We start from the raw sequence: 26,971 nt of genomic DNA, 5'->3' as shown, positions 1-26,971 counted from the left end.
ATTTTATAAAGTTTATAGTCTTGACCATGGGGATCATATGTAGACAGGTTTGCAACACAGATTTTATAGGCAGTTAAACAAAAAAATAAAACAGAATAATCAGTCTTTGACCAGTCCGAGTCCTGCAGATGCAGTCTTTCATATAGTTAGCAATAACTTATCAATATTCTGACAATAAATGTTGTTACTTTCATTTTCTAAATTATCAGAGGTGGACTGTAATGAAGTACATTCGTTGAGTACACTCGTACTAATATAAAGACCTAAGGGTTTTTTTTCTTCACAGGAAAGCAGCACTACAAAAATATGGTCTTTTACAACAAGATGCATTATTGTAGATAATAATTGTAGACTACTCAACAGTATATTTAGTAAACAACTTTAGATTTAATAACCTTGAACATAATTAGAAGTAAACTGCAACATACAAAGTAATGCAGAAGTAATATTAATGCAAAACCATCCTGACAAATTATTTTTCAGGAAAATACTGTACAAACCTTTACTTTTACTCTCAATACCTTAAGTATATTAGATTATGTAAGATGATACTTTTACTTGAAGGACAGTTCAGCCAAAAATAAAATTCTGTGATCATTTAATCACCCTTAAATTGTTCCATGTTCCATTTTTGGGTGAACTGTGCCTTAAGCAAAGGTTTTAAATATGACAACCAGTAGTTTTTCCCCAATGTGTTATTAGTAGTTACTAAATGTAGTTTACTAAAGTATCTCAATATTTCTTGTACTAATTACGTTGTCATAGCTCTAAACAATTTCACTTTTCCTTCTTTCTCTAAATCAGAGCAGACCCCTGTACTGCAGGATAGAGCTGAATGTGTCAGCGCTGGACGGGTGTTTAATGGTGTTGGGCAGTGAGGCCCTGACAGAGCTGCTGGATCTTCTGAGAAGTGGCACAATCCAGACCCTGGTGTTTCTCTTCAGTCTGTCAGTGGTACATCATACAGAGTCGAGTGTTTGACATGTTCCTCGTTCCACTGTCACCGCACTTGAAAAACTGTAATGTAACCATTTTTTAAAGGCCCCCTCACCTGTCCCAGGATACTTAGCAAATAAACCATGCCGGTTAACAACAGCACAATTAATTTCAGAAAAAATGTGTCTATTAACTTGGTATTTTTTAAGTCTTTACCCAGCAGACTCACTTTCTCCAGAAGAGTCCTAAAACAAGAGAAAATGGAAACACTTATGATAATTAAACATGGTTAATTATGTTAATGTCTGTCTTTTAGAGATTTTTCCACATTTTCCTGATATGAATCCCATGCATTAGGTGTGTTATATATATGTTTTTATTATTTTATTCTTATAGTTTCAAAGTGTTTTCTGAAAAATATATTTGCAAATTTCAGTACAATTTAAATGAATTAATGAAAATGAATTAAAAAAATGAATAGGATTGTTTACAGCAGTGGTTCTCAGTGTCAGGCCCCTCTCTAGTGGTTACGCAGGTGAATCAATAAATTAAATATTAATGTTAATACATTTTAATTTAATCTTTGAGTAAGGTTTTTTTTTTACATTTAAGTACAATACAGTTATGTAACTTAATTTAAACTTTAAGTTTTAATTTACCTGTAAGCGCAATGTAGTGTCACACTGTGACTTTTTGGGGGCGGAACCAAAAGTGGCGAAGGTTGGTTCCGCCCGAAGATGGTTTCCGCCCGGCCCGTATATTACAAACACCGGAACTTCCGGGAAACTCCGGGAGGGAAATTGGGCTGTACGAGGCACAGGTGAGGACAATAAACGCGGCGATCGTGGATTGGACAATGGAGAGAACAGGAAGGGTATAAAAAGAGTCTCAGAAATTCAAACAGGAGTTGGAGTTGAATCGTTTCAGGCCGATCCGGCGGGCAGTGTAGAGGTTTGGGCAGAGTCAGCATTGGTGAAGGCAGAGGAACTTCACGGGGTGAAGAAGGAGACAAGGACACTAGTAACTGGGCTGAGTATACGACATTTATTGATGTTTGAAGAGACCATCTGTATATAAACTACTGATGTGTTGGAGTCACAGTCATAGGAAGTACTCACTGGAAGTAACGTCAAGGGTGATCTCCAGCAACGGAAAACCGATGGTGTGAAGAGGATTGGACAGCTAGAAGGAGAAGGAGACAAAGGAAGAGTGTTATCGTTCATTTGTGAGTACTTTTGGACAGTGCATTGTACATCATTGGGGAGAGTGCATTATCCAGCGTATGTTGTGAGCATCTGGTAAATAGGCCAGCGGCCCCATTACGGAGCAGAGTTTTGGGTGAGCCGGGAAGTATGAGTACAGGAAGCCGCAAGCAGTCGTGACGGCAACGTTATTCCTCCGGCCCTTCATCTATCAACAACGCCCAACGAAACCCCAGGATAAGTCCTAGTAAACCGTGGTTCTGACCCTATTTCACGTAGAGTGTGTGGAGTGCAGTGGGTGAGTCCTTGTCTTTGCTGTGAGTGTGTACACTTGAAATCTTGCAGTGTCATGCTGTGGTTGTGTTGTCAGTAGCCACCCTAGACTGGATGAGTCGTGGGGGAGACCAGTGACCGTTGAGGCTGGTGAAACGCCATTTTCATCTAAATGCCATTTTGCGACCCCTGCATGGAGACCCAAATGTAACGTCCTGTCTAGACCCTTTCAGAATACCCTGGCTCTGTGGAAGCGGTGGTGAAGAATACACGTAAGCAAGACTGGTGTGAGTAAAAGCCAAAAATTATACCTATATGCAAGGAGGAAGTTTTACTGTTGCAAATTAGCTGTGTGGATTTACTTTACCTGTTGTGGAGCCTCTTCAAAGGTTCACCCAGGTCCAGATCCCTTAAACTGCAAATAGAAGAGAGGAGAGGGAAGCGTTCGGGCCGGTGCGACAGTGTTTAACTTTCCCCGACGCACAGGAAATCCCTGTGGAGGCCTGCGCTACGACGATTTACTACTCCAGGTCTGACAGTTCATCTACTTACTGTATTGCAGTATTTCACCGTAAGCCCACCGCCCAGGAGAAGTATTCTAGGAGAATAGAGCCCCAGTTGCCTGTGGAATACTTTCCTTTGTCCATTGCTACGAATCACTAAAGGGAGAATAGAGCACCAGTTGCCTGTGGAATACCTACCTTTGTCCATTGCTACGAATCACTAAAGTGAGAATAGAGCCCCAGTTGCCTGTGGAATACTTCCCTTTGTCCATTGCTACGAATCACTAAAGGGAGAATAGAGCACCAGTTGCCTGTGAAATACCTACCTTTGTCCATTGCTACGAATCACTAAAGTGAGAATAGAGCCCCAGTTGCCTGTGGAATACTTAACTTTGTCCATTGCTACGAATCACTAAAGTGAGAATAGAGCCCCAGTTGCCTGTGGAATACTTACCTTTGTCCATTGCTGCGAATCACTAAAGTGAGAATAGAGCCCCAGTTGCCTGTGGAATACTTACCTTTGTCCATTGCTACGAATCACTAAAGTGAGAATAGAGCCCAGTTGCCTGTGAAGTACCTACCTGTGTTGTCCCCCGCAGTTTGAGTGACCTCTCTCTTGCAGTGCCATTGGAGTTCTGTGTCGCGGGTTGGCGCTCACCTCGGAGTGTGCAGAAGGGAAGGCGCCGCCCGAGCACCCTGTACGAAGAGATCGGAGGAACAAGTCATTTATCAGCCAGTCGTATGGACCCAAGTAACAGGTAGCCACTCTCACCGGATCGATTATTCATCGTGTGTTTCACTCTGCCTTCAGGAGAAAAGAAGGGCGCCACGAGTCAACAAAAGCCCAAAGAGGAGGACTAAGGGTTTTCGAAAGGGACAGCGGAGCTTCGTCCCCCTCTTCCCTCTGTGGACATACTAACCCTCGACGCATAGTCCTCTCCGGCCCCTTTCTCCTCTTGCTGAACAGAGACGATAATTTTAAGATTTACATCCCCCTCCCTGAATTATTTTAATTAATTTAAATAAAGTTGTTTTAATATTACTTAGGCTTGGTCTGTCTGGTCATTGGGGTTGCTTTGGGACCTCCTCGAGGTGGAAACTAGGAAGGGGCGTGACTTGCAACATTTGTGGTCCGCTCCGACCTGTGACAGATTTTGGCGTAGTCGGCAGGGGTTAGGAACAAGAGGCTATATGATCGGACGGCCCGAGATGCTCCTCTACTCCCCGGAGAAAGGGTCCTCGTACGAGATAACCGGCGGCAAGGAAAAGGGAAGTTGAGCGCTCGATGGGAAACCACCCCGTACGTAGTCCAAAGCCAGCAGCGACCTGGGCAACCTGTGTACACGATCCGGCTGGAAGGGAAGCCCGGGCCGGACCGCGTGGTCCATCGTAATATGATCCGCCCCTGTCCGAACTATCCTAGCCCCGTGGAAGAGGCTCCAAAGGAGCCAGCACCAGTAGCCCCCTGGATCGGAGGATGGGCTGTGGTCCCGAGAGGCCCAGTGGATGCACCCGCTTTGGCCGCTCCAAGAGGACCTGAGAACATGCCAGCCAGAGTCGACCCTGCCTCGCCCCCTCGGCGGTCCCAGCGAGAGAACCGAGGTCGGCCCCTTATACGTTATGGTGAATAGGCTGTGAGAAGGTGTTCTAGGGACTAGAACAGATTGGCGGGGGAGGATGTCACACTGTGACTTTTTGGGGGCGGAACCAAAAGTGGCGAAGGTTGGTTCCGCCCGAAGATGGTTTCCGCCCGGCCCGTATATTACAAACACCGAAACTCCGGGAGGGAAATTGGGCTGTACGAGGCACAGGTGAGGACAATAAACGCGGCGATCGTGGATTGGACAATGGAGAGAACAGGAAGGGTATAAAAAGAGTCTCAGAAATTCAAACAGGAGTTGGAGTTGAATCGTTTCAGGCCGATCCGGCGGGCAGTGTAGAGGTTTGGGCAGAGTCAGCATTGGTGAAGGCAGAGGAACTTCACGGGGTGAAGGAGACAAGGACACTAGTAACTGGGCTGAGTATACGACATTTATTGATGTTTGAAGAGACCATCTGTATATAAACTACTGATGTGTTGGAGTCAGTCATAGGAAGTACTCACTGGAAGTAACGTCAAGGGTGATCTCCAGCAACGCAAAACCGATGGTGTGAAGAGGATTGGACAGCTAGAAGGAGAAGGAGACAAAGGAAGAGTGTTATCGTTCATTTGTGAGTACTTTTGGACAGTGCATTGTACATCATTGGGGAGAGTGCATTATCCAGCGTATGTTGTGAGCATCTGGTAAATAGGCCAGCGGCCCCATTACGGAGCAGAGTTTTGGGTGAGCCGGGAAGTACGAGTACAGGAAGCCGCAAGCAGTCGTGACGGCAACGTTATTCCTCCGGCCCTTCATCTATCAACAACGCCCAACGAAACCCCAGGATAAGTCCTAGTAAACCGTGGTTCTGACCTTATTTCACGTAGAGTGTGTGGAGTGCAGTGGGTGAGTCCTTGTCTTTGCTGTGAGTGTGTACACTTGAAATCTTGCAGTGTCATGCTGTGGTTGTGTTGTCAGTAGCCACCCTAGACTGGATGAGTCGTGGGGGAGACCAGTGACCGTTGAGGCTGGTGAAGCGCCATTTTCATCTAAATGCCATTTTGCGACCCCTGCATGGAGACCCAAATGTAACGTCCTATCTAGACCCTTTCAGAATACCCTGGCTCTGTGGAAGCGGTGGTGAAGAATACACGTAAGCAAGACTGGTGTGAGTAAAAGCCAAAAATTATACCTATATGCAAGGAGGAAGTTTTACTGTTGCAAATTAGCTGTGTGGATTTACTTTACCTGTTGTGGAGCCTCTTCAAAGGTTCACCCCGGTCCAGATCCCTTAAACTGCAAATAGAAGAGAGGAGAGGGAAGCGTTCGGGCCGGTGCGACAGTGTTTAACTTTCCCCGACGCACAGGAAATCCCTGTGGAGGCCTGCGCTATGACGATTTACTACTCCAGGTCTGACAGTTCATCTACTTACTGTATTGCAGTATTTCACCGTAAGCCCACCGCCCAGGAGAAGTATTCTAGGAGAATAGAGCCCCAGTTGCCTGTGGAATACTTACCTTTGTCCATTGCTACGAATCACTAAAGGGAGAATAGAGCACCAGTTGCCTGTGGAATACCTACCTTTGTCCATTGCTACGAATCACTAAAGAGAGAATAGAGCACCAGTTGCCTGTGAAATACCTACCTTTGTCCATTGCTACAAATCACTAAAGTGAGAATAGAGCCCCAGTTGCCTGTGGAATACTTACCTTTGTCAGGTCTACAGTAAAAAAACGAGGCAGTTTTATTCTAATAAGAATATTTATTGTTGTCAGACACTTTACCATGGGAAATACAGTTTGAACATTAACACTACTGTCACAGGTCGGAGCGGACCAATTTTAAGATTTACATCCCCCTCCCTGAATTATTTTAATTAATTTAAATAAAGTTGTTTTAATATTACTTAGGCTTGGTCTGTCTGGTCATTGGGGTTGCTTTGGGACCTCCTCGAGGTGGAAACTAGGAAGGGGCGTGACTTGCAACATCTGTGGTCCGCTCCGACCTGTGACAGTAGTGTTAATGTTCAAACTGTATTTCCCATGGTAAAGTGTCTGACAACAATAAATATTCTTATTAGAATAAAACTGCCTCGTTTTTTTACTGTAGACCTGAAGCTGAATAGTTTGGCCTACTACGCTGCTGAAATTAAATGTTGGTCATTATGGTGGAACTTAATATTTAATAACAAATATTTCCTGAAGTGGTACTTGGTATAAAAAGTTTGGGAACCACTGGTTTAAAGAAATGCTATAAATGAAATCCTGCTTTTTAAGAACTTTTCAGTAAACCATTTCTTCTTTCCCCTTGTAGATTCATCAAGGATCTGTCACGTACGGGAACACAGGAGACGAGAGATCCAAGTGCAGTGTGAGTTTAATAGGGTTATCCAAAATAAGCCAGGGTCGTAACCAAACATCAATCCAAAACAGAAAACAAACAGGAACTTGAAGACTAGGAACACAAGGAAACTTGGTGACAGAAAGTGAGGACTCCATGCAGACAAACAGAAAAGGACCGGTTAATATAGGGAGGATAATGACTAACAAGTGAATAAACCTGAGTGCAATTAACAGGAGTGCAATAACTGTGATGAAGGGACAAGGCTAGTGGGAATTGTAGTGCCTACGGTGAGGTGCCTATGGGGAAGTGAGACCACTAGTGGACACCCAGGGAAACAGACACCAGACAGCATGACAGGATGCAGATTATTCTTGAAACATTGGTAAGAAATTGTCCATCTGCTACACTGCACTGTCACTTCTGCTAAAGATACATTGATCTTTTGTGATAGATTTTGATTGTTCTTAGTTTAATAAAAAAAATTACTGAATTAGATTGTACTTGTTTTACTACACTGTATTGCTCGTGTTCTGATTAAAACTGTAACTGGGGGCTCTGAAAACACTGCTTGTGAATAATTTATTAATATTGTAAACTTTCATCTGAATACATTAAATAAGTGTTTAATGTTGCTGAACTGTAAAGTTAAAATATTTTGTGATTTATTTTGCATTCAGTTTTCAGTTAAATGTATTTTACTATATCAAAGTTGATATTTTATAAGGATTTATTTTTGATGTTTTTGTTTCAGAAAGTGCACAGGTGGGAGAGAGTGGAGGGGACGGCGTCAGAAAGGACCTGGAGCTGGGACTCTTTCAAGGATCACCTGAAGTACAACTACACTATTATGCACGAGGCTGTTGGGTCTCACATTTTAGAGTCCCCTTCGGGAGAAATCACATTCTGCAAAATATCTTCAACTGTGTTCTGAAGATGAACGGAGGTCTCACGGTTTTGGAATGACATGAGGGCGAGTTATTAATGACATAATTTAGATTTTTGGTTGAACTAACCCTTTAATTCATTTCACTAGTAAAACCACAGGCTATGTTTAGTTTTTGTAAGGTAAGTTGTAAAAGTAAGTTAGCCAGCTTAGATAACCTTTCACAGTTACACAGAGCAAACATTGATAAATAATGTCCCAGCCATATTTAAATATTAAATGTCTTTATTTGTTTGTATTGTGAGTATTTGCAGCACGTGTTGTCAAACTGATGAAGATGTTTTCATAATTTACAGGGATTTTTGTCATTTGCAGCATGTTTTCTCTCTCGGCCACCGTAGCAGGTCCTGTTGGGGTATGGGTGTGTTTGTTTTGGTGCTAAAGATTCGGGTCGGTGTTCCTTCTCTTCCTCTTCACAATACCCCATAGATCCTCTGTGAGGTCCAGGTCAGGTGAGCTGGCTGGCCAATCAAGCACAGTAATATCATGGTCAGCAAATCACTTGGAAGTGGTTGTGTCACTGTGGGCAGGTGTTAACGTCCTGCTGGAAGAGGAAATCAGCATCTCCATAAAGGATTCTGTGTCTCTCCAGTCTTCCTCCAGACTCCAGATGTTGATTTCCTAATGAAATGCTAAATTAACTTTCATCTGAAAAGAGGACTGTGGACCACTGAGCAACAGTCCGGTTCTTGTTCTCCTTACCCCAGGTGAGATGCTTCAGACGTTATTCTCTGGTTCAGGAGTGGCTTGGTTCTAGGAATGTGAGAGCTGTAGCTCTTTTCCTGAAGACGTCTGAGTGTGGTCACTCTCTTTAGTCCACTCCTTGTGAAGCTCTCCCAAGTTCTTGAATCAGTCTTCCCTGACCATCTGTTGCTTGTGCACCTTTTTCTACCACACCTTTTACTTCCAGTCAACTCTCTATGAATATATACGGTCAAAACGCCCAAGTCGTCCCATGTCCAATGCTGATAATCAGTCTGTCACGATGCCAGTTAATTCCACCAATTCCTCCAAGCTTCTGCCACACGGCCCATGGGATTACGGAAGGGGTCAATTTATTCCCTATCCATCCCTGAACAAGAGGCTATGAAAGAATACGTGGAGGAAGCCCTAAAACAAGGTTACATCCGGCCATCCACCTCTCCAGCAGTGGCCAGTTTCTTCTTTGTTCCTAAGAAGGATGGAGGATAGAGACCATGCATCGACTACAGAATAAAATATGAATAAAATAACAGTAAAGTTTAGCTATCCTCTTCCATTAATCCCATCTTCCCTCAAACAGCTCTGGGATGCCCGTATCTTCACAAAACTGGACTTACGGAGCGCATACAACCTGGTCAGAATAAGAGAGGGAGATGAGTGGAAAATGGCTTTCATCACCCCTGCTGGACACTACGAATATTTGATGATGCCGTATGGCCTAGTAAACGCCCCTCCATCTTCCAAAGCTTCATGGACGAAGTTCACCATGTGAATTACATACAAGCCTGCAGTAGAAGATCGGAGCTTCACCGTGCACTGAGGAACTCTGTTGTATATTGAATATTGTAGAATAGGATTTGTGCATCTGCAATGAAGAATTTGAGAAGGTGTAACTGTTGTGTTGTGTTTGTGGGAGAGAAAGAAAGTCTACAGGTTTGCAACTCTTAAAACATTTCTCTCTGACTTTAATCTTACTGATACACACGTGTGGCTTTTCTCTACAACTACAAACACACTGTCACAGGTGTTCAGTCGATTTGACTCAAAAATACCTTCAGAAAATCCTCCCCTTCACACACACTGTATTTATGCAGAAAGGAACTTGATCTTCAACAACGCTTGGTGTGGTAAACAAGGTTCAAATGAATATATTATATCACAATAACTCCTTCCCTTCCCTCAGGTATTCCTCAAAAACACAATGACCATTAATAAACATGTGAAATCACAATCATTAGCACAGTTTGTCTGTTTGTGTGTAAAGACGTCAGGGGCTTGTTGATCTGGTGTTGAAATCCTTCGATGTTTGATGAGCTTCAGGTCGTTTCATCAGAAGTTCAGACGGATGAACAGTTTTTAGCAGCGACTGCATCTGATGCTCTTCCTTCAGTCCATTATTCACTCACTTTAATGAGGCTGGACTTCAAAGGAACTGTCAGGCATTTTGGGGTAAAATCTGGGCTTGCTGTGTAAGCAATTTTTTCTTTCACTAGCATGAAAACAAGTAAATCATCATCAAGTAGGTTTATTGTCGTACTGTAATTACAAAAAAGCTGCAGGAGTCACATTTCAAAACAAACTTTACTGATGTACTGAGTAATACTCCTAAAATCATGATCATTTTGGTTAACAATATTGGATCAATGCTGTTTTTATGAATATTTCTATTATATCAGTGTATTTCTGATTTTATTTCAGTCTGTAGAAACATTGCTGTTGTTTTTCCCATTCAGATTTTAGTTCAGATATAAAAATTCAAAACAAAATTATTTTAAAAAGTTTTATATGAGAATTTTAATATTACAATGTTTTTTTTTCTATTTATTTTTTATTTGTTTTTACAGAATAACCTAATTAATGTGCCATTAAAAAAAGTAAAATTACTGACATATTTATTTGTTCATAATGCATATATGTACATTTTTATTATAATGTATCATTTTAGGATACTCTTCTCACAGATCCATTTAAGACTACTATCACATTTAGTATCAAAGCATCCTGATGAATGAGTGTTAGCACAGTCTTCGTTTCCCTGATAGTCGTCTGGCTGGTTATGTTCTCCAGACTTCCAGAACCTGCATCAACAGATCAGAGTTAGATCAGAGCTGCTTTCTGTGTGATATGATACTGACTGAGACAATCAGTTATTAAATAATAATCAGTTCAGTTCAGTGATTTCTCACCCAGAGGTGATGTTGATGTTGCTGCCATCAACCCATTTCCATCTGCCCTCCTCTTCAACATCAGTCAAACCAATCCAGAAATGATCAGAACCACAAATATTCTTCACAAAATCCTGAGAAGAGAAACAATAACATGATTTATAACACGAGCACAGACTGATTTCAGCACATTCTCTATAATTTAAAAACGAAACACCACTCTCGGAAGTGTGGTGTGGGGGGTGAGAGCGGCACGGTTTGAAGTTGTTTTCAAGTTTAAACATCTTTTTCTGTGTTTTTTCTTTTTTTGGTTTATCACTTTTTATTTTATGGTTTTGAAAAAGGGGGAAAAATACAAAAAACTGGGGTAATTTATTGATTTAATTAAGGCCATGGCGTCTCTCCTAGGCGAGAGAACGCCGGGGTTATCAATCAAAAATGGGTGTAAAGTGTTCTCGGATCAAGGTTTTTCCATAGAAGATGTACTGTTAGCAATAGGCGAGATTGTGGGGCACGAAAATATAGCATCAGCATCCAGAATGAACAAGGTGGTAGTGGTGTTTTTAAAAGATGAAAAATTCGTAAACAGCCTTGTTGAAAAGGGAATTGTTGTTGCCGATTCACTGTTGCAAGTAACGCCTTTACGCGCACTTGCTACCAGGGTTACTATTTCAAATGCTCCGCCATTCATTTCCAACGAGCAAATTATGAAAGAACTGAGTCGCTTTGGAAAGTTTGCTGGATCCATTAAAATGTTGCCGCTCGGGTGCAAGAACGCAGCTTTAAAACATGTGCTGTCTTTTCGAAGACAAGTTTTCATGTTGTTAAATGCGCAATCTAAGGAACTGGACATCTCGTTTCGTATTCAACATGGGGACAGTTCCTATATGATTTTTGCAACAACGGATAGCTTGAGGTGTTACGAATGCGGGGATTTAGGACATAAAAAGTTCACGTGCCCACATAAGATACAATCAGAAAATGAAAGAAGACTGCTTTAAATCCAAGCTCAAAGTCAGAGGTGAGTGAGTTTATTTCATCTATGCGAGCTGGTGATAAGGCTGTGGGCGCGATTGTTTTGGGGGATGTAGTGGATGTTGTTAAGGAAAAGGAATATGCTGAAGAGGCTGCGAGTGTTAGCGTGCTACAGAATAATGTGGTTATGGAGGGTGAAAATAGTGATGAAGACTTGGAGGATAGTGACAATTGTTCGGTTTTCTCTGAGATTGATTGTAGTCAGGCGTGTACTCTGTCGAAGAATGAAATGCTATTCTGGATTTAACTAAAGGGAAAAAAAAGTTGATGTTGCAAAATATTTCCCAGATGTTAATAAGTTTATAAAATCCATGGTGAAAGCACATAAGTCGACGGGCTACGAGGTCATTTCAAAACGGAAACGACTTTGACTGAAAAAGTTTCTAACAAATGTACGTAAAACTCAAAATGGGGAAAAGAAAATGCAAAATTGTCAAAATGGAAAAAATAAAGCACATGGGTGTGGGATATAACCTAATTGTTGTTTTTCTTTTCTGTCATCTGATTTTTTCCATCTTCCCTGCCATTCAGATTCTTAGATTAGGATCCTTGAACCTTAATGGGTCAAGGGATGGAGGAAAAAGAGTTTTAGTCTCTGAGTTTCTTAGGCTTAAAGACTCAGAAGTAATATTTTTACAAGAAACCCACAGTGATATAAAAAATGAATCCAATTTAGATTTGTGGTGGGAAGGAAAGTTCTGTTCAAGCCATGGCACAAATGTTAGTGCAGGTGTTGCTATTTTATTTGCAACTCATCTTAATGTTGAAATTTTATCAGAAACAGAAATAGAGAGAGGACGTATTTTGATGGTGAAAGCAAAAGTTGAAAATCAGATATTCGTTTTTATAAATATTTATGCTCCAAATAAAGGGGCAGATAAAATAATCATGTTTAGAAAATTAGGAGAGTTTTTAAAAAGCTACACTTTAGATGGTATGTTAATCATTGGTGGGGATTGGAATTGTTCTCTTAACTTTCTTTTAGATAGGAATAATGAAGAACCACATCCTGTATCAGCTGCTGTTTTAAAAAGTTTTATAGTTCAGAATGATTTGGTAGATGTATGGAGAGACAGGAATAAAGAGGTGAAGCACTTTACATGGACCAAAGTTTCGCAGGGAAGGATAAGTGTTGCCAGACTGGACAGGTTTTATGTCAAGGGTGCTGAAAAAAATAGAATAATGGGGTGTGATATTGTTCCATGTTGTCTATCAGATCACAATCTTATCACAGTGAATATTGTTTTGAATCAAGCTAAAATTAAAAGTCCATATTGGAAATTTAATACTGCATTGTTGAAAGAAAAAGAGTTCATTGAGAAATTTGAAATGTTTTGGAAGGAATGGGTTTCTAAAAAAAAGGATTTTGATAATTTGATACAATGGTGGGAAATAGGAAAGACACAAATAAAAATATTTTGGAAATGTAAGGTGGGAAAAAAATGGATTCAAGTTTTTAGGTATCTTTTTAGGTTCAGAAGAATACCAAAGGAAAAATTGGGAAGGCGTTAATGATAAAATTTGTAAGAGGTTATCAAAATGGCATTGGATTGTACCTCAATTATCATATAGAGGGAGAGTACTGGTCATTAATAATCTTGCGGCCTGTATTTTATGGCATAAATTAATTGTTTTAATTCCACCAGATGGTTTTATTAAAGAAATTCAGAGAGTGTTGGTAAATTTTTTTTGGAATGGACAACACTGGCTAAGAGAATCAGTACTGTACCTGCAGTTAAGTGAAGGAGGTCAAGGCCTCATGGACATTAAGTCCAAGGTCGCTGTGTTCAGACTGCAGATTGTGAAAAGACTCCTATATAATCAGCCGCAGAACTGGACTGAAATAGCTTGTGCTTTATTAAGAAGAGTTGGAAGGATGAACCTGGATAGACACCTATTCTTAATTAATTTGAAAGAAGTAGATTTTAATGGACTCCCTTCTTTTTAGGTTTTTTCTCTACTTCCTGTTGGCCTTCTGTAGCTAATCATAGCTCTGTGTAGCTGTTTTTATTTTATATTTTTTCTCTATAATCTTTCTTACTGTCACTGTCTGTTTGTTTTTTAAGTTGTAAAATATAACTTAATTCACACCATATTTCTGATATTATCGATCAATCTTATCAGATTAACTTTGATCGTTCACTCTTCCGTGACTGCAGCACACCTGCAAAGCGTTAGCACTCGTTAGCTTGTCATTATCGTTTTCTTTTCTCCTCTCCTCTCCTCTCTCACGCTGCAGTTTTCCACAAGTTCATTAAACAACCGCAGTAAGAATATTTCATCAAGCACGGTGAGTAATGGCTTCTCCTACTATCGTTATTTGCACCTCTTGCCACATGTACAGTTTATCTATCTCTGTCGCAGATGAGGGATTCACATGTGATAAATGTAGGGAAATAGTTAGGCTGACAGAGAAGATTTCAGAATTAGAGACACGCATCCAAACTTTAATTGAGGACAGTAAGAATGTGAGGGCTCTAGATACGGCTTTGGATGCGTCTAGCTCAGGGACTCCTTTACATTGTTCGGTTCCAGCAGAGCCCCTGCATCAGGGCAACTGGGTGACGGTGAGGCAGCGTAGTCGTGGGTCAAAACACCGCTCTTCTGTTCCGATCAAAACATTAAACAGGTTCTCCCCACTCAGTGATGCACCCACTGAGAAACCTGATGAAAGTGCTCTAGTTATTGGTGATTCTATTGTACGGAACGTGAATATAGAGACACCAGCCACCATAGTCAAATGTTTACCGGGAGCCAGAGCGCCTGACATCTTGGCAAGTTTAAAAGTGCTGGCAAATGCTAAATGTAAATACAGTAAGATTGTTATTCATGCCGGCGCTAATGATGTTCGACTTCGCCAGTCGGAGATCACTAAAAATAACATTAAAGAGGTGTGTGAACTTGCAAGGATGAAGTCAGACACTGTAATATGCTCTGGTCCCCTCCCTGCTTACCGTGGTGATGAGATGCATAGCAGATTGTCATCACTCAATGGCTGGATGTCTAAGTGGTGCCCACAGAATAACATAGGTTTCATAGACAATTGGACGAGCTTTTGGGGCAGACCTGACCTGTTTAAAAGAGATGGTCTTCATCCCTCCTGGGGTGGTGCTGCTCTTCTGTCTAGAAATATGGCAAATAGTCTTAGTGTTTATACTTGACTAACTGGGGCCCAGGTCAGGAAGCAGACAGACTGGCTAAACCGACCGTCTGCTAGCTGCCTCGCGTCACAGAGGTCAGTTAATTCTCACCACATAGAGACTCTTTCACCTAGATATCACACTATAGAGACTGTGTCTGTTCCCCAAACTAGAAAATACAAAAAACGTCCAAACCAAGTTAAGGTTAACAATTTAATTGAGGTTCAACAAATAAAAAACAAATGCAATATGGATAAACAAATGATAAAGCTTGGCTTATTGAATATCAGATCCATTTCTACGAAAACACTTTTTGTAAATAATATGATCACTGATCATAATATAGATGTGCTCTGTTTGACAGAAACCTGGCTAAAACCTGATGATTACATTATTTTAAATGAGTCCACTCCCCAAGATTACTGTTATAAACATGAACCACGTCTAAAAGGCAAAGGGGGAGGAGTTGCTTCAATTTATGACAACGTTTTCAGGATTTCTCAGAGGGCAGGCTTCAAGTATAACTCGTTTGAAGTAATGGTGCTTCATATAACATTATCCAGAGAAACCAATGTTAATGATAAATCCCCCGTTATGTTTGTACTGGCTACTGTATACAGGCCACCAGGGCACCATACAGACTTTATTAAAGAGTTTGGTGATTTTACATCCGAGTTAGTTCTGGCTGCACATAAAGTTTTAATAGTTGGTGATTTTAATATCCATGTCGATAATGAAAAAGATGCATTGGGATCAGCATTTATTGACATTCTGAACTCAATTTGGTGTTAGACAACATGTTTCAGGACCTACTCATTGTCGAAATCATACTCTAGATTTAATACTGTTACATGGAATTGATGTTGATAGTGTTGAAATTATTCAGCCAAGTGATGATATCTCAGATCAATATTTAGTTCTGTGTAAACTTCATATAGCCAAAATTGTAAATTCTACTTCTTGTTACAAGTATCGAAGAACCATCACTTCTACCACAAAAGACTGCTTTTTAAGTTATCTTCCTGATGTATCCGAATTCCTTAGCATATCCAAAACCTCAGAACAACTTGATGATGTAACAGAAACTATGGACTCTCTCTTTTCTAGCATTTTAAATACAGTTGCTCCTTTACGCGTAAGGAAGGTTAAGGAAAACAGTTTGACACCATGGTATAATGAGCATACTCGCACCCTAAAGAGAGCAGCCTGAAAAATGGAGTGCAGCTGGAGGAAAACAAAACTAGAGGTATTTCCTATTGCTTGGCGGGAAAGTAGCATATCCTATAGAAAAGCATTAAAAACTGCTAGATCTGATTAATTTTCTTCTCTTTTAGAAGAAAACAAACATAACCCCAGGTATTTATTCAATACAGTGGCTAAATTAACGAAAAATAAAGCCTCAACAAGTGTTGTGTAGCAGAAATGAGTCAAATCAGACAAATCAAAGAGTCTATCAGAGCTGTGTGCATTGAAACATGAGCTGAATTCCTCAGGAAGTCATAAATCAGTTCTAGTGCCACAAGAACCAAGCAAGATAACCAACCAACCAACTTGTTCACACAACAGCTTTCAACATTAACACCAATAGAACAATTATTGACAATTTTAATTCGAAGAAGAGATTGTCAAATTTATTGTTCGTGATTGGAATGCAACGCTGGACATCACATGTAAACCCAGGAGATCAAGTTAAATACTTGCATTGACTTCCCCCCCCAGCCAGTGAAACCAGACTGAAATTCCTAAGGGGGAAGGGCTTTAAACCTTTGTCTTCACAGAAAAGTCCTTTGCCAGAGAATGGCAAAGAAACCCTTTTTATACATTATATATGGACCAGAATGAACTCAAAAAAGACTTATGAATGAATCATTCCATTGCTTAACTCCATATTCATTTACGTGTAACCCACACATTTGACTATCATGTATAATCACTTATTGTGTATGTCTTTTGATAACTATAGGATACATAGTCATGTCTAGTATTGAAATAATCGCATTTTCTTGCTTGATATTGTCCTGACAATCATTTATTTGTAAAATATATCATAATCATGTTATAGGAATCATGTCCAAAATTAGACCCTGTGAGGCAAGAACCACATGCTTGGTAAGATAAACAAATGATTTATGATACCCACCCCAAGAACATATCTGATTGGTCAAGGCAACATTTGAGGGGTGGCCAACAGGAAAGTTTAAATACTTTGGATACGATTAAATTTTTGCTTTTAGTTCTAGTCTAGCTGCTGCTATTAGCCATGTCGGCTTTTAGTTCTAGCATTGCTTGCGCTATCAGTCATGCCAAGCTTTTAGTCCCTAGCTGCTGCTATTAGCCATGTCGGCTTTTAGTCTGCTTTTAGTTCCAGCCTTGCTCGTGCTATCAGTCATGTCTGCTCTTAGCTTGTAGCTTTGCTACCTAGCGTTAGCTTGTAGCATCTAGCCATGCGGTTAGTCATCATTGTTCTTTGAGCGCGGTTCCAGCGTGCCTGCCTGCTGCTACTTATGCCACAATGAGAAGGAACACAACCTAGTCTCGTCAAACTTTATTTCTTTTCTTTTCCGTTTGAGAGTTTCGTGTTCTGAGTTAAGTTTTGTAACGTCGACCTCGTCTGCGCGTTTGAACTTCGACCAGCGCACACAACTCCAGCTTCAGCCAACGCCCAAGCACGGGCTCCCCAAGACGTCACTTCAGCCAACTGAACTTCCAGCCAATCAGCGACACCGGGATACCCCTTTCAACTGGAGTCCCTTTCACAGCAAACGAAGGCAACGTATTCCCAGATATTTGTTGTGCTGGTGTATCTAATATAATTTTAACCCCACTGAGGAACTCAATGCGAGCGCTAATTACGTGATTGATGGTTGTTCATGTCTATGCAATTTAACGTATTGCTGTTAACTTGGGATTCCATATTTCCATTCTCTTAAACTCATCTTTCCCTAACTTTCGACCTTCCTGCAACTTGTGTGAATGTGTGTGTGCGTATGTTTATATGTTAGATTAGTTTATATGTCTTAGATTTATCTAATAAAGCCTTATTCATATTGAAAAGAGAAGTATCTTGTGTTTTGTGCTTACAAGTTAATGTCTTAAACTGCCGATCTTGTTACTGTGCTAATTGATAGTGTTTTCACTATAGTTTGGATATTAGTATCCAGCGCAGATTTTATGTTAAACGGCTCGTTCACTGAACCGCAGGCGCGTCTCCGTGAACAGCCGTGAAACAGTGATTCTGTTCAAATTCCCTTTAAAATCTTAAATGATTCCCTTTGAGCTAAATTGACCTGTTTCCCTTACAGTTGACATTTCCCAACACCACGACAGTAATGACTTTATGAACTACTTTACTTCTAAAATCGATACTATTAGAGATGAAATTGCAACCATTCAGCCGTCAACTACAGTATCACATCAGACAGTGCACTATAGACCCCCTGAGGAACAGTTCCACTAATTCTCTACTATAGGAGAGGAAGAATTGTATAAACTTGTTAAATCATCTAAACCAACAACATGTATGTTAGACCCTATACCATCTAAGCTCCTGAAAGAGGTGCTTCCAGAAGTCATAGGTCCTCTTCTGACTATTATTAATTCCTCATTGTCATTAGGATATGGCCCCAAAACCTTCAATCTGGTTGTTAAGCCTCTCATAAAAAAACACAATTTGACCCCAGAGAACTTGTTAACTATAGACCAATCTCGAATCTCCCTTTTCTGTCCAAGATACTAGAAAAGGTGGTATCCTCACAATTCTATTCCCTCTTAGAGAAAAATGGTATATGTGAGGATTTCCAGTCAGGATTTAGACTGTATCATAGTACTGAAACTGCTCTCCTTTGAGTTACAAATGATCTGCTCTTATCATCTGATCGTGGGTGTATCTCTCTATTAGTTTTATTGGATCTTAGTGCTGCGTTTGACACAATTGACCACAACATTCTTTTGCATAGACTTGAACACTTTGTTGGCATCAGTGGAAGTGCATTAGCATGGTTTAAATCGTACTTATATGACCGCCATCAGTTCGTAGCAGTGAATGAAGATGTATCATATCGATCACAAGTGCAGTATGGAGTACCTCAAGGCTCAGTACTAGGGCCGCTACTCTTCACGTTTTATATGTTACCCTTGGGAGATATCATCAGGAAACATGGTGTTAGCTTTCACTGTTATGCTGATGATACGCAGCTCTATATTTCCTCGCAGCCCGGTGAAACACACCAATTTGAAAAACTAATGGAATGCATAGTCGATATAAAAAATTGGATGACGAGTAATTTCTTACTGCTAAATTCAGAAAAAACAGAGGTGTTAATCATAGGGCCTAAAAACTCTGCTTGTAATAACCTAGAACACGGTCTAAGACTTGATGGTTGCTCTGTCAATTCTTCGTCATCAGTTAGGAACCTAGGTGTGCTACTTGATCGCAATCTTTCCTTAGAAAGCCACGTTTCTAGCATTTGTAAAACTGCATTTTTCCATCTCAAAAATATATCTAAATTACGGCCTATGCTCTCAATGTCAAATGCAGAAATGTTAATCCATGCATTTATGACTTCAAGGTTAGACTATTGTAATGCTTTATTGGGTGGTTGTTCTGCACGCTTGGTAAACAAACTACAGCTAGTCCAAAATGCAGCAGCAAGAGTTCTTACTAGAACCAGGAAGTATGACCATATTAGCCCGGTCCTGTCCACACTGCACTGGCTCCCTATCAAACATCGTATAGATTTTAAAATATTGCTTATTACTTATAAAGCCCTGAATGGTTTAGCACCTCAGTATTTGAATGAGCTCCTTTTACATTATACTCCTCTACGTCCGCTACGTTCTCAAAACTCAGGCAATTTGATAATACCTAGAATATCAAAATCAACTGCGGGCGGCAGATCCTTTTCCTATTTGGCGCCTAAACTCTGGAATAACCTACCTAACATTGTTCGGGAGGCAGACACACTCTTGCAGTTTAAATCTAGATTAAAGACCCATCTCTTTAACCTGGCTTACACATAACATACTAATATGCTTTTGATATCCAAATCCGTTAAAGGATTTTTAGGCTGCATTAATTAGGTAAACCGGAACCGGAAACACTTCCCATAACACCGTACTTTCTACAACATTAGAAGAATGGCATCTACGCTAATATTTGTCTGTTTCTCTCTTGTTTCGAGGTCACCGTGGCCAACAGATCCAGTCTGTGTCCAGATCAGAGGGTCACTGCAGTCACCCGGATCCAGTACGTATCCAGACCAAATGGTGGATCAGCACCTAGAAAGGACCTCTACTGCCCTGAAAGACAGCGGAGACCAGGACAACTAGAGCCCCAGATACAGATCCCCTGTAAAGACCTTGTCTCAGAGGAGCACCAGGACAAGACCACAGGAAACAGATGATTCTTCTGCACAATCTGACTTTGCTGCAGCCTGGAATTGAACTACTGGTTTCGTCTGGTCAGAGGAGAACTGGCCCCCAACTGAGCCTGGTTTCTCCCAAGGTTTTTTTCTCCATTCTGTCACCGATGGAGTTTCGGTTCCTTGCCGCTGTCGCCTCTGGCTTGCTTAGTTGGGGTCACTTCATCTACAGCGATATCATTGACTTGATAGCAAATAAAAACAGACACTATTTAAACTGAACAGAGATGACATAACTGAATTCAATGATGAACTGCCTTTAACTATCATTTTGCATTATTGAGACACTGTTTTCCAAATGAATGTTGTTCAGTGCTTTGACGCAATGTATTTTGTTTAAAGCACTATATAAATAAAGGTGATTGATTGATTGATTGATTTATGAATCAGTCTTAAATGTGTGGCAAATATTCATTGTTAAAAGAGAGCTGTCCGAAGTAACCCATGAGTGGGTGCTGGAAGAACCTTTGATTTTTAATCCTCTTTTATCTAGTGGGATGTTAAAATCTAATGGTGTATGTTCAAGCTTAGTTAAAGCAGGAATATGTAAAATCGGGCAGCTTCAGTCGGGGGGCAAATGGATTGCTGCGGAAAAACTGGCCTCGAGGATTGCTGTTCATTCTGTTAGGATTGTTGAAAAATTATTAGCTGAATTGCAGGAGTGTTTTACTGTACCTGTGCAAGCAGAAATGGTTGAAACTGTTTTCCCCAGCATCAGGGTGGGTGTAAATGTAGGAGATTGGCAGGAGGATGATGGAAGATTAATGTCTTTTAAAATACCTGAAACTGGTCATTTTGACACAATATCAAAGAAGGCTTTTTATCTGGTATGCGTGAAATACTTAAATTTAAGAGCATTGCAAGATATTCTAGAGACCAAATGGACTAATTTACTTGAATCAGAGGCCTCTCCAAAAGGATGTTGGAGGACGTTGTATAAGAAACCAATTGAGAAAAGAAGTGGAGATTTGCAATGGAGGATCTCTCATTGGATTTTAGCAACAAACCGTTATAAAGTTCATCTCAATCCTTTGCAAAGAGAAGAGTGTTTGTTTTGTGGGCTACCAGAAACGGTGTTTCATATATTTATTGGATGTCCCAGGCTAGCAGGAATTATGGGTGTGTTAAATAACCTGAATCATGATTTTGGTTTTATTTTTTACAAATAGTTTTTTTATTTTTGGTCCAAAATATAGCACCTCAAATAAAAGAAAAATTGTCCTGATAAATGTTTTATTTGGTATGGCAAAAATGGCAATGTGGCTGACAAGAAAGAGAAAAATGCAGTCCAATAGTGAAAATGATCCTTTGGACATGTTCAAAGCTCTGGTAAAGAGTAGGCTAGTAATGGAGTATAAGTATTATGAACTGGTGAATGATACTGATTCTTTTTTCTATTTATGGGGTGTTGAAAATGTTCTATGTAAACCCAATGAAGAGGGAGGATGTGATGTATTGCTGTAAAAGATGCTTTTTTAATTTTTTTTTTCTTTTAAAGAGTTTTATAAGGTTTTGCTATTTATGTATTAAGGTGTTGAAGGTGTATACATTTCTGGAATAGATTGTAATTAAAGAGATGTTAAAAGTCAAGTCTCTCTCTCTCTCTCACACACACACGATCACACACAATTACACACGGGTAAACACACACAGACACACACACACACACACACTCTCTCTCTCTCACACACACACACACACACACACACACACTCTCTCTCTCTCTCTCTCTCTCTCTCTCTCTCTCACACACACACACACACACACTCACTTGTTCCTCTCTGTTGTTGATGATGATCAGATCTGTTCCTCTCTCTCTACAGTATCTTCTGCTCTCATCCCAGTTCTTTGTCTCAGAGGAAAAGAAGTAAAGAGTTGATTGATGACACTTCAGTCCATCTATAAACACAGATAAGACATCCCTAGTGAAATATAAATACACTAAAATGATAAGTATACTACAAATACATTTAAATATGTATGTACTTAATAAAAATACACTGCAATTGTACTTGTGGTATATTAAACTGGTAAACTTAAAGTCTGCTAAACTGGAACAACTAACTTTGTACTTTATTCATTTAAATTGTGCAGAAGTAGTGCTGAAATGCAACTAAAGATACACTGAAGTTTATTTGATTGTGTTAAAGTGGGACTATAGCAATTATACTTCAGCTACACTTGAAATATCTTGCATTTAAAGACATTAAATATTATTCAGAGATCATACAATCCTCATCAACAGTGACATTTAAACACACTGTAGGCTTAATATTGAGAGATGTGCACTGTGCAGAAGTAGCACTACAAATAAAGCTGAAATATAAATGTTATAATAAATATATTTTTTTTACTAGGACTTGAACCAAATTTGAATCTAAACCCAATTAAAAAGGTTATTTATATTACTTGTACTAGTAGTGTATATTTTATTATAGTTGTGAGTGCTTTTAAACTACTGCAAGATCTCTTTACAGTTTATCTCTTAATTTCACTGTATCTGTTCACTCTGTTTATGTTGTATACTGTAACAGACAATGACTTTCAGAAGGAAACCTGTTTCTCAAAGGAAGGTTTCTGTAACAGTGTTTTAAACTGATCTCATTAGTGCTCTCTAGACACTGAAGTACTTTGTGTATTTGACAGGTTTGTGTCTCATCTGAGGCCAACGACTGATTATCAAAAAAGATAATGTTTTTGACTTACAGTTTTGTTCAATTGCTCACACACTAACATTAGAACTTTCCCACAATTAGCAAAACCTTACCCTCAAGGAGCAAAACACCGGTCTAGATTTGCACAGCTGCAAATCTAAATCAGTGATTTGCAAAACACTAAACACACTTGTATGCATTTTACACAGAATCATGATTTATCATGATGTAATTTCCTTGCAATTTCAAAGCAAAGGCTTTCAAATGAGCACACCCATGAACCAATTGGTTAAACACAGGCACCAGGTGTGCACACATCAGGTTAAAGCACTATAAAAAGGCAACAGGTAAGTTCACCTGTCTTCAACAAAAATGGATGGTGTCAGAGGAAGAGGGAGAGTGTGGATGAGAGGGGGAATCCAGAGAGTACCAGGTGAAGGAAGAGGGAGAGGAAGAGGGAGAGTGCGGATGAGAGGGGGAATCCAGAGAGTACCAGGAAGAGGGAGAGGAAGAGGGAGAGTGCGGATGAGAGGGGGAATCCAGAGAGTACCAGGAAGAGGGAGAGGAAGAGGGAGAGGAAGAGAGAGAGGGAGAGGGAGAGGAAGAGAGAGAGGAAGAGTGAGAGTGCGGATGAGAGGGGGAATCCAGAGAGTACCAGGTGGAGGAAGAGGGAGAGGAAGAGGAAGAGGGAGAGTGCAGATGAGAGGGTGAATCCAGAGAGTACCAGGTGAAGGAAGAGGGAGAGGAAGAGGAAGAGGGAGAGTGCAGATGAGAGGGTGAATCCAGAGAGTACCAGGAAGAGGGAGAGGAAGAGGGAGAGTGCGGATGAGAGGGGGAATCCAGAGAGTACCAGGTGAAGGAAGAGGGAGAGGAAGAGGAAGAGGCAGAGGAAGAGGAATAGGGATAGGAAGAGGAAGAGTGTGGATGAGAGGGGGAATCCAGAGAGTACCAGGAAGAGGAAGAGGGAGAGGAAGACCTGGAGGAGGGGTAGGACATGCACAAAGAAGAAGACAACCAAAACTGTGTAACGAAATTCGTACCATTGTGGACCATGTAATAAACCACGGACTAACACTGAGGGAGGCTGGATTGAGAGTACAGCCTAACCTAAGCAGGTAAACGGTGGCATCAATAGTTCGGACATTTCGTCAAGAGCACAGGTGAGAAACTTCTCTTCAGTCAACAGAAAATCCATTGCTTACTGCATGTACTATATCAACAGTACTGTATATGTACTCTATATTTTGGTACTGTATATATTCCTGTTTGTATCATTTTGCAGTAAGCTGTGTATTTTGTTTGGCCAACATAGGATTGAACGTTGTGAACACCAAGGAGGGAGGAGCCCCATATTCACACCGGAGCAAGAGCGAGAGATCATAAACCTTGTTTTGGCCAATAATGCAATCAGACTTCCAGAAAATCAAGCCCATATCGCCAATGATCACCTAATTTGCAATAATATCCAACAGGTCTCTGTCAACAATAGCCGTATCCTTAAAAAACATCAAGTTCTGATGAAACGACTGTATAAAGCGCCATTTGAAAGAAATTCAGGTGAAAGTCCTGCGGCGTGAATCTCTGGTGGTACGTTTTGTTCACTGACTGTAGTATTATGTACTGCACACATAACCTTTTTACTGTACATGTAATTTTATAGCAGTAATTTGTATAGCAGACCTACAGTATACTGATCTACACAATGTGATCTTCTGCTGTATTTCAGAGAGTTTTGCAAATGGATGCGGAGGAAGTCCCGCATGAGTTTATTTACATTGAGGCTGGATTTAACCTGACAACAGGACGAAGAAGGGGAAGAAACATCGGCCACGGGGCTATTGTCAATGTGCCAGGGCAACGTGGGGGTAACATTACCCTTTGTGCTGCCATTACACAGAATGGGGTCCTCCACCGCCGTGCCAACTTGGGTCCTTACAACACTGAACTCATTCTTACATTTTTAGACAGATTACACCATATCATCACAGCAGCAAACCAAAGGGACCAGATGCAAATCATTGCTATCACATGCTTCCTCCAAGCTATGTGATCAAATTGAACCAGCATCCATACAAGGGTGGATTCGTCACTCGAGAAGATTCTTCCCACAGATTCTTTTATAAGACATTGTATAGTTTTGACAAAAGTGTTTAATTTTGCAAATGATCTGAGGTGTTGTGCTACTTTGGTGTAGTGTTGTGCTAATTGTGTGAAGGGGTTTGAATAACCGAGCCCTGTTTTCAAAATGGTGCTTAAACAATTGAAGAAAACCGTAAATATCTGATTTTAACTTGGTAGTTTGTTCAAGTTGGTGTGTAGTTTTGAGATTGTGTTTATAGTTGTGAGAAAATTATGAATTTTTTTTCATGAATTGTGTTAGCAATCAAGAAAAACCGTAAAGAAAAAATTCTTATGCTCAAATAAATGAATACTGACTTATAAAGTCAATCTAAGATATGTCTTAAATTATTATTTATACTCCACTGACATCTCTAAATTATCATTAATCATTATTAACATAAAGAGCTAAAGAAAGGTCAATTTACAAGCATTAGCTACACAACAGATCCAGGAAAGTCTGCTTTAGATCAAGTTAAGACTGAAGAAACTAACCCACAAACTTCTGAAGATCATTTCTTTCTAATTTTAACTGGTCTCTCTCTTCTGTGAGGCTCATATTGTTGGTTAGTAGCTGGTTTCTCTCTTCTGTGAGGCTCATATTGTTGGTTAGTAGCTGGTCTCTCTCTTCTGTGAGGTTGGTGATCTTAGTCTTCAGCTGTTCTCTCTCTTCTGTGAGGTTGGTGATCTTAGTCTTCAGCTGTTGTCTCTCTTGAATGAAGGTGAAACACAGCACTATGACTGCAGTCATCAGAAGAACACACAGCAGCACAAACACTACTGCAGCTGCTCTGGAGATCGTCACACCATCACTTCCTGAAGAGGATAGATATGATGTTAGTCTCTTCACTTCCTCATATCATACGACTCACATCTTCTGAAAACATGTGAACTGTAGACTAACTTTAACGCTTGTCAGACGTTTATTAGTGTGGTTTTTGTTTTTGTGTTTTGTGAGTAAATGCAGAGGAACAGTTCACTCAAAAATGGTTTCCTGGTTATTTACTCATCCGAGTTTCAATGTATTTGACTTTTTTCAGCCGATGATACATTTTTGGTTTTGGAGGAAAACGTGAACAAGTCTCAAAATAAACCTTTTCTAAAGGTCAAAAATCCATATTTAGTCTTCTCTAGCAAAACGATCAGTCACTTTCAGGAAAAAAATAAAGCATTAACCACCATCAACAAATGGAGCATGTCAGATCATACTGGAGGACCTGGAAGAGAGAGAATAATCAGAAAATGTCCTTTAATCTCAGTTACCTGTGTGTCGAGGTGTTCGGGGTTCTTCTGTGTTGAAGTCTTCTGTCTCTTTCTTATGTTTCATGTCTCTTACAGCCTCTGCACTGACGTAGATATCAACAATCCTTTCTATTCGGTCTTCGGAGTCCATTATTGAACCTTTATACATGCTATCATTCACACTTCCAGACATTTATGGTGCAGTTCAAAAGTTTACAGTAATATATATATATGACTGGATTCTCGTGATGTTGAATCTGTGATATCTGTTCTGACTTTACCTCGTACGACGTCCATATATTTTTAGACATCAACTATCTTCTTCTCTGAGTTTTACCCTTTTCTATATTTTCATTTCCAGATTCAGTAAACTAACACTAGTTTCTCTCTCTGTAGTGGACTGTGTTGTGTTCCTCATCTGTTTGTGTGGCCAGTATTTATGCAGAAAGGAAGTGTTTTTTTTGGAAATCAGGGTTCTCAAGTTTTTTCAAAAGCTTAGAGTGAGATCGCATGAAGTTAGGGGAGGAGCTTAATGGAGCCCCGCCCCCCAATTTGACTCATTGTTCATAATTTACCAGCACAAATTGAATTTACAACTATAGTTAAATATATTAATTGCTAACTATATTAACTTTAACGTTATATTTCAAAATTACACATACAAAAATTACAAAAACATAACATTGCTCTAAATAGTTTGGAAAAACAAATATT

General features: G+C 40.1%; 1 protein-coding gene across 1 annotated transcript; it reads right to left on the bottom strand.

Annotated features, from left to right (window-relative positions):
* Positions 1–10,064: 10,064 nt before the first annotated feature.
* LOC127968359 (C-type lectin domain family 10 member A-like) lies at positions 10,065–25,806 on the bottom strand. The gene is made up of 4 exons (XM_052569528.1): positions 25,511–25,806; positions 22,015–22,142; positions 10,670–10,782; positions 10,065–10,561 (listed from the first exon to the last, which is right to left on the bottom strand). The coding sequence occupies exons 1-4, from the start codon at positions 25,764–25,766 to the stop codon at positions 10,420–10,422; spliced, it is 639 nt and encodes a 212-aa protein (XP_052425488.1). The 5' UTR covers positions 25,767–25,806; the 3' UTR covers positions 10,065–10,419.
* Positions 25,807–26,971: the final 1,165 nt, after the last annotated feature.

This window comes from Carassius gibelio, chromosome A4 (assembly GCF_023724105.1).
Source record: "Carassius gibelio isolate Cgi1373 ecotype wild population from Czech Republic chromosome A4, carGib1.2-hapl.c, whole genome shotgun sequence".
Lineage (NCBI taxonomy): Eukaryota > Metazoa > Chordata > Actinopteri > Cypriniformes > Cyprinidae > Carassius > Carassius gibelio.
The sequence above is the reverse complement of the archived record's forward strand: the minus strand, read 5'-3'. Positions and strand labels throughout refer to the sequence as shown.